The sequence below is a fragment of the Ictidomys tridecemlineatus genome, chromosome 3, assembly GCF_052094955.1.
Source record: "Ictidomys tridecemlineatus isolate mIctTri1 chromosome 3, mIctTri1.hap1, whole genome shotgun sequence".
In the NCBI taxonomy this organism is placed as follows: domain Eukaryota; kingdom Metazoa; phylum Chordata; class Mammalia; order Rodentia; family Sciuridae; genus Ictidomys; species Ictidomys tridecemlineatus.
The window spans coordinates 22,326,901-22,334,115 of NC_135479.1; the positions used below are offsets into that span (position 1 = coordinate 22,326,901).

Consider the following 7,215-nt stretch of genomic DNA (forward strand, 5'->3'; position numbering starts at 1 on the left):
CCTTCCCTAGTTTAGGAAGGATGAGTAGTACAGAAAGCTACCTTCATGGAAACTTCTGGAAAAGAAGAAAGGCTAGGGTTGATGCCTCCCACACCCCTATACTCAGAAGATAACTCTGCACCCTTGTTGCTTCCCAAGAAAGTCACAGATGGTACTGACACTTGACTGCAGGGAATGATTTCTTTATTAGGTGCCACACAAGTAATAAGGGAATCTGGTAGGTGAGGACCACAGGGCATTGGGCACACTGGATGCTCACACCTCCACCCCCACCTTCTTCTGGGCCCAGGCAAAGAAGATGCCCTTGACATCATCCACGCCTGTCCGGAGGTGGGTAGGCATGATGTAGGTGCGAAGGTCCCGTACCTCATAGCCACTGAGCACCAGGGCCTCCCTCACCTCCTCCTCACGCACAGGCACCACTGCCAGCCTGGCCTTCCCAGCCAGATACCATGACTCCTCTAGGGCCCCAGTGAGGAGGAGGTGTCCCCCAGGCCTGAGCAGAGTGGTGATGTGGTCCAGGGCCCGCTGAAAGCTGGAAAGGTCTGGACTCACAGCTTCCAGGCAGAAGGCAGAGACTAGGGCATCAGCAGGCAGAGGCGCCAGGCTGGCAATGCCCAGGGGCTGGGGTTGGTGCACATCAATGGGCAGGACCCGCTTCACTCTGGCTCGTAGCTGGCGCTCCTTCTCCTGCCAGGACTCACTGTGCAGGGGGCACAAGCAAGGCTCAGGACTGCCCCATTCAGTCTCTGCTGCTCCCCTCCAGCCACTCCATGGGAAGGCCTGCCCCCACCTCCAGCCCTTACCCCTTTCCCTCAATGAGGCAGACGTGCTGGCTGTACACGCTCCAGTTGAAAGCCCCTGGCTCCTCACGCAGCCAGAGCCCCAGCTCTTGGCGGTTGACCTCCAGGAAATCTGTCATGGTAATGTCTTCAAAGTGGGCGCAGGCACTGAGCAGCTGATATATGGTAGGTCCTGAACCAATATCAATGAGGGTGCGGCCAGCCACCTCACCTGGGAGGGCAGTAGAGGAAAAGGGTCTGTGCCAGGTCTGCCCAGGCACCATAAGGCAGGCATCCTCTGCCTTAGACAACCCTGTCTCACCTGCTTCTCCCTCCCTCTCCTGAGCTCTTCCACCTGGATAAGAGGGTCTCTCTGGAAGACGCATTGCCTCTGCAGTTAGACTGAACAGGGCTGTCCTGGGTCCAAGCACTCACTGATTTACCTTGGAAAAGGAACTTGGCTTCTTTGAGACTCAGGTTCCACATCTAGAAACCTACATCCCCAGTGAGGATTACCAGGGACAATCCTGAGACAGGTGGCTTTTCTCTCCCTCTTCAATGACTTCTTCCTCCTTTTTTTTTTTTTTCCTTATCAGTACCAGGGATTGAACCCAGGGGTGCTTAACCACTGAGCAACATCTCCGGCCTTTTTTACAAAAATATTTAGAGACAGGGTCTGCTAAATTGCTGAGGCTGACTTTGAACTTGCCATCCTCTTGCCTCAGCCTCCAGGCACTGGAATTACAGACCTGCACCAGGCATTTTCTCCATTTTTTTCCTCCCCTGTATCTCTCCTACATTCCCCAACTGACTCTGAATTGGGAGCATTTTCACCCACCCCGCACCTTCTCTTTCCACCTCTCTTCTCTCCTGTAGCGCTGCTCTTTCTCTTCTCTCTGCACTTGTTAAAAAATTAAAATAAAGGACGGGTTCTCACTGTGCGGTCTAGTACTCCCTGGCTTAAGGGTTTCTCTGCCTCAGAATCCCCAGTAATTGGGACCACAGGCAGGGCCACCGCGCATTAGGCCCTCTTTCTCTTCTTGTACCTATTACCTATCTCAGTTTCTTGGTCCCTATTTGGTTGGTTCCCTTCCTCCCTCACTTCCCTTTCCCTTTCTTGATGACAGGTCCCCAGGACTCCAGTGTGCCTGGTGCCTCAGTGTCCTGGTACTCACCTGTGGCGAAGGTTTGCGCCAAGCAGCGCAGCTTCCAAGGCCCGACGCCGTCCGGGCTACTCAGGTCCCCTCGAGGGGGCGTATAGTTGTTGCGCAGGTAGGCTCCGGGCTCGAAGCGCTGGTAGGCCGAGGCGACCGCAGCCCGGCCCGGATCCCAGTCGGTACCTGCTGTGTGGCTCCGGTCTGCTTGGCTCATACCGCTGGTTTGAATTACCCAAAGTTTGAATTATGCCCCTTTCCCCAGTCCCCACTGCCCGCCTTGTCCCCCGTCGGTCTGGCGGCCCCTTTATCTACCCCCGGACCCCCGCCCGACCCCTCCACTGCGGGGGCGGGGGCTGAGCGATGAGCCGCCCCGGGCCATGCGCGCCCGGTGGTGGCCACCCCATCCATCTCAGTTAGTGTCGAAGCAGCAGACACGCCGGTGGTGTGGGGGCGACCGCTGGAACATCAGTTCCTGCCCCACCCTTGCTCCACACTTGTTCCCGCAGCCCTCCACCCTTGGCCTCACCTGCCCGGGTCCCAGTCCTGCACCCTACCTCGACTCCCGACCCCCTGTCCCACAGCCGCGTCTCCTCTCTTCACCAGCTCCAGCTCCCTGCGGCCATTCACCCCTTTGCCTGGCATCCCATCCCTTCTTTTTTCTTTTTCTTTTTTTTTTTTGTCTTTTCTTTTCTTTTTTTTTTTTTTTTGGTGCTGGGGATTGAACCCAGGGCCTTGTACAGGTGGGTCAAGCACTCTGCCAACTGAGCTACATCCCCAGTCCCCTCCCTTTTTTCTAAGGTTTGGAATTGCTCCTGCCCCCAATCCCTACCTCTAGGAAGATCCCAGACTCCTATCTGGCTCCCCTTCCTCTAGGACACCCCTTCTAACCCCCACCCTTTCCTTATTAATGTCACCCTGACTCCCATCCCTCCTCCAGGCCACTATCCCATCTCTGTTCTCCAGTGCCCCTCCCCACCTCTAGAAAGGACTGTCCGTTCCAGTCTCTGCCTCGGTTGCCCGGGGCCCCAGAGTCAGGTTCTGCCCTTCCCGTCCGATGGCAGCAGCGATAGGGGAAGCGAGCGGGGATAATGAACTTAGCAGGCGAAATAATGGGCCCCAGGGATCCGAGCTCCTTATCTGGGGGCTAAGGACAAAAGGTTCGGGATGTTCCCGCTGCTTCCCGGGACAGAGAACACAGGTCAGTGCAGTGACACGTGGAGCATTCTTCGAGCCACCTGGCCACTAGGGGGCGCAGCCCACGTGTTCAGTTTCCTGTGGGTCTGGGATCTTGGACCCCTTTTCCAGCCCATACTCTAGCTCTTTCTGGGACTCTGGCCAAGCCAGGCCTGCAAGTCCTACTTGGTGCTCCAGGTATCCAGCCGGCAAGATGCTACAGTCTTCCCTCCTACCCCCCAAGTGAGAAGCCAGTTCCACTCTCTCCATGTGCATGGTCTTTCTGAAACTGGACTTCTCTGGATCCGAAAGGTGCACCTCTACCCAGGGTAGGCTAGTGGTCTCTGCCAAGATCAGCCTCTGGCCTCCCTTGATCCAGGCCTCCTCTGGGCTCTCTTCTTGTCCCAAGGGGGAAACCTCCTTGTTGGGTCAGACAGCTAGGTTGGGATATGAGTCATCATGACAGCTGCAGGGGTCATAGACAGGAACCTGACCCCTGTAACCCCTCCCATAAAACCCACTCAGGTCAGGGAGGGTGGCACATCTGACCCCAGGCAGGATTGATTCCGTCTGGATTTGCAGCTGAGTGGCCTTGAGGTCACTGACCCCATCCACACTCTGAGGCACAGCCAAGGACAGTCCTGGTGCTAGCCTCCTCCATGTTCGCCACGAGATATCATTTAAACAAACCCTGATGCCAGCTGGCATGCTGGGCACTGCCCAGTGCCAGGGACTGAATTCGGAAGCCAGGACTGGGCAGTGGAGTTAGGGCACAGGAAGGGGACTGGACAGACGGCAACTCTGTTTACAGTTCTGCCCTGCACCCCACCCCCAAGCATGGGGTGTACCCACAGGCTTTACCATATTTAGTTCAGAGGTACAGCCTGGTCCCAGAAGTGCTGGGGGCATAAGGGGGACATCGATGGACTGGCCCCCACAACCACAGGAAAGAGATGAGACTGGAACATGGTTGAGCATTTATTGCAGCGCTAACAGAGGGTGCTGGGGGCCCCGCCCTGCCTCTGCCCTCTTCACGTTCCCCTTCCTCCAGTCTTCTCCGTCTCCATCCCAGAGCATTCCGCTCACACTTGTCCTAGTCCTCCTCCAAAGCTGAAACCTGGACCCGGGTCACTGCTCCCAGGGACCTCTTGCCTTCACCATCATCCCTTATCCCTTTTCCTGGTGCTGAGGGTGCTAGACTGTGCTGGCGCCCAGCTCTCCAACCTTAGTGCCCACTGTCTTTGCTCCCCTCCCTTTGGGAACTCAGGGGACCCAGGCATCCAGGCCTCTGGCTCCCTCTTCCCATAGCCCCCAACTCTGGGCAAACTACAAAGCATCCATGGCCAGCAGCTCCCCTCCACGGTCCTAGCCAGGAAGGGCCCAGCCCAGGGTAGGCACAGTGGAGTCTGAGTCACAGTCCCTCTCAGCCTCTCTGTGCTTCCTGGGACATGGAGCGGGACAGGGTACGACGAAGGGTCCCAGGCTTGCTGACGGGCACCACAGGGGGCAGCTGCTTGGTGATCTCGGCCACATCCTGGCGCTCCAGGCACTGGCCACCCAGGGCTGTCTCCAGTGCCAGCAGCTCCCGCAGCTGCACGGGAGTTTCCTCGCGCTCCTCCTTGGCAGCCCCCACCTTGGTGGGTGTGAAGATGGGCAGGGGTAGCACCCGCTGGTAGGGCAGCTGGTACTCTTGCAGCCCGCGGCCCAGGATGCCCATACGCATCACCAGCCAGGGGGAGCGCTGCACCAGCGCCTGGCACTGCCCCTGCCGATGGTAGGTCTCATGCCGCTGCGTATCCTCCTCATGCAGGGAGCAACTGGAAGCAGAGGGGAGGGGCAGTGAGCTCCTGCAAGCTGCTGTCTTTCAGTCACACGGGCTGTGTAGGGGGCTCCCTGGGGCTGCCAGGACCGGGGCAGGAGGGGCGATTCCACTCTGCTCTTCCCAGTAGGCACTCTTCTTGCCCTACCCCCAGAAATTTCAGGGGTTTGTGCTCTGGCCTCATAGGACTTGGGGAGGAGGCTTTGGGACACAGAGGCAGGACTCCCAGCGGACCCACACTCACCCCTCCTCGGGCCGTGTGGACAGAGTCAGATCCTTCCACTCAGCCCAGAAGGCCTCTCGGCGCTCGCGGTTCTCCTCGGACACCTGGCAGCACAGCTCTGAAGTGGCCATGATCACTTCTTGCTCCCTACGCTCTGCTCCGCACCTCCCACATCCTTTAAATAGTCTCCTTCTCCCCTTCTCTGGGGGCTATTTTTGGCCCCTCTGGCGTCAGATGCTATAAGCAGAGCCAAGGCTCACTGGTGGGGGGGGGGCTCTGAGTCTAGGACAGGGCTTGGGGCTTTTGGACTCTGGCTGCCCCCAGGTCAGAGGTTAGTTTCTGAAGGGAACAAGGTGCTCTGGTGGGCGCAGGGGTCTTCAGATCAGCACCGCCAAGCATCTGACACTCTGCAGACACTATCTCAAACCAGGCACATGCCCAGCCTCGTGCTACCTTGGCATTGCCCTCTGCCCCGCCTGTTCCCCTTGCCCAGGGAGGACAGCACTTGTCTGTAAACAGAGCAGGAGAGAGCAGGGACTGATGCCCCTCGCTCTGTTGCAAGACTGCCAGGTCCCCCCCCCACCTCCACTTTCTCCTCTCCTGGGCTCAAGGGCACATCCTCAGCTGGGCCCCCTGGACTGGGAGGGACAGTGCACCAAAGTTCTGGTTCCCAACCACCATATATTATCAGCAAGGGGAGTGGATGCCACCCCCACACCTGGAGTCCTGCAGCATGGACCTCTGTCAGGGTTTTCCTTCCTTGTGGTCAGTGGTTAGAGAATGGTCTCTCTAAGCAGATCCAGTCAGGGTGGAGGGGGCATGTGGCCCTCGATTCTACCTCTGACACCCATGCAAGGAGGAATGGGGTGAAGTGGGAACACAGGGGCTCTGAGGAGGAGCAGTCAGAAGACCTGGCTGCAGTCCCAAGTCAGTCATAAACAGGCTATGTGACTATGGCCCAGTCCCTGTCCCCTCTGGGCCTCACTTTCCCTGTTTTCTGGCTATAACAGGATGGCCAGAAGAGCTCTGGGGGTGGGACCAGCAGTCATTCGTGGGGAGAAAGGTAAACCTGCTGCCCAGCACCCCAGGGAGCAACTCATGGTACAAGAAGCTGGTGTCCAGGGCATGGAGGCATGAGGAACGAGGGAGTCACAGAGCGGAGCAAGCAAAGGCCCTGAAAGAGGTAGTGACAGGAGCTGAGGATGGGGGCCAGTGGAGATAGCAGAGCTCCCAGCTGGGCCGGTCACAGACCTGCATGCTGACTGCTGAGGCACTACACCGATTCTGCACATCTAATCTCCCGATCCTGATGCTGCTTCCATTACTATCAAGTGGGAAATGGAGGCTCAGAGGTAGATTTGCCCAGGGTCATACACCTGTTCCTGGGACCAAGATAGGATCACCCGGCTCAGAACAAAATGAACCATTCAGAGGACAGCAGGGGTCGGGTGGGGAGGAGGCCAGGAGGAGGGTAAGGCCCAGTTCCAAGCTGCCCTAGTGTGAGTTGGGGGGAGAGTGGAACCCAAGGGTCCCAGGGTCCTGGGATCCCAGAGGTGCCTCAGGGACCCTGAAGCCCAGGGCCCACCTAAAGGACCTCCTGGACACCAGACCCAGGACAATCAAGACCTGCTATGAAGCTGATGGTGGCTCTTCCACCTCTAACCCTGGCCCAGGGGACACTGCTCTCCTCCAACATACCAGCTGGGCTGAACCAGCCAGGGCTTGCTCCTCCTGGGTGAGCTCATGACGGGTGGCCTTGCTGCATGCTAGTGACCCACTCCTTCCCCATCCAAGGGCTGCTCTTTGATGTACTCATGAGTGAGGAGACCCAGGCCCAGGACAAGGCAGCAGAAGCAGAAAGGGCCTTTTTTTTTTTTTTTCATGTGTTTAATTGGCTCAAATTACAAAGGTCCCCAAGGAGGCCTGGGGAGAGGGGGACAACCTGGGAAAGGCAGAAATTCACTACCAGCACCCACCGCCCCCTCACTTGCCCCCACTCCTCCACAGGTGCATATGGAAAAAGGTCCCAGACCCTTTAAATAACTCTAAAAAACCTTGATA

At 57.7% G+C, this 7,215-nt stretch overlaps 2 protein-coding genes across 2 annotated transcripts; both read right to left on the reverse strand.

The window, feature by feature from the left end:
- Positions 1 to 166: 166 nt before the first annotated feature.
- Positions 167 to 2,226, reverse strand: Pnmt (phenylethanolamine N-methyltransferase). The gene is made up of 3 exons (XM_005321783.5): positions 1,958 to 2,226; positions 807 to 1,014; positions 167 to 703 (listed from the first exon to the last, which is right to left on the reverse strand). The coding sequence occupies exons 1-3, from the start codon at positions 2,151 to 2,153 to the stop codon at positions 256 to 258; spliced, it is 852 nt and encodes a 283-aa protein (XP_005321840.2). The 5' UTR covers positions 2,154 to 2,226; the 3' UTR covers positions 167 to 255.
- A 1,851-nt stretch (positions 2,227 to 4,077) lies between these two features.
- On the reverse strand, positions 4,078 to 6,865 carry Tcap (titin-cap). Its single transcript, XM_005321782.5, has 2 exons — positions 5,176 to 6,865; positions 4,078 to 4,929 (listed from the first exon to the last, which is right to left on the reverse strand). The coding sequence occupies exons 1-2, from the start codon at positions 5,283 to 5,285 to the stop codon at positions 4,536 to 4,538; spliced, it is 504 nt and encodes a 167-aa protein (XP_005321839.1). The 5' UTR covers positions 5,286 to 6,865; the 3' UTR covers positions 4,078 to 4,535.
- Between the last annotated feature and the right edge of the window lie 350 nt (positions 6,866 to 7,215).

Bases quoted from the DNA above. Each gene is read 5' to 3' on its own strand.
- Tcap (XM_005321782.5), bottom strand. From the start codon at position 5,285: ATGGCCACTTCAGAGCTGTGCTGCCAGGTGTCCGAGGAGAACCGCGAG. The intron at 4,930-5,175 runs GTGAGTGTGGGT...CTCTGCTTCCAG, and splicing joins TCCACACGGCCCGAGGAGGG to TTGCTCCCTGCATGAGGAGG.
- Pnmt (XM_005321783.5), bottom strand. From the start codon at position 2,153: ATGAGCCAAGCAGACCGGAGCCACACAGCAGGTACCGACTGGGATCCG. The intron at 1,015-1,957 runs GTGAGTACCAGG...CTGCCCTCCCAG, and splicing joins GGCGCAAACCTTCGCCACAG to GTGAGGTGGCTGGCCGCACC. The intron at 704-806 runs GTAAGGGCTGGA...CCCCCTGCACAG, and splicing joins TGCCTCATTGAGGGAAAGGG to TGAGTCCTGGCAGGAGAAGG.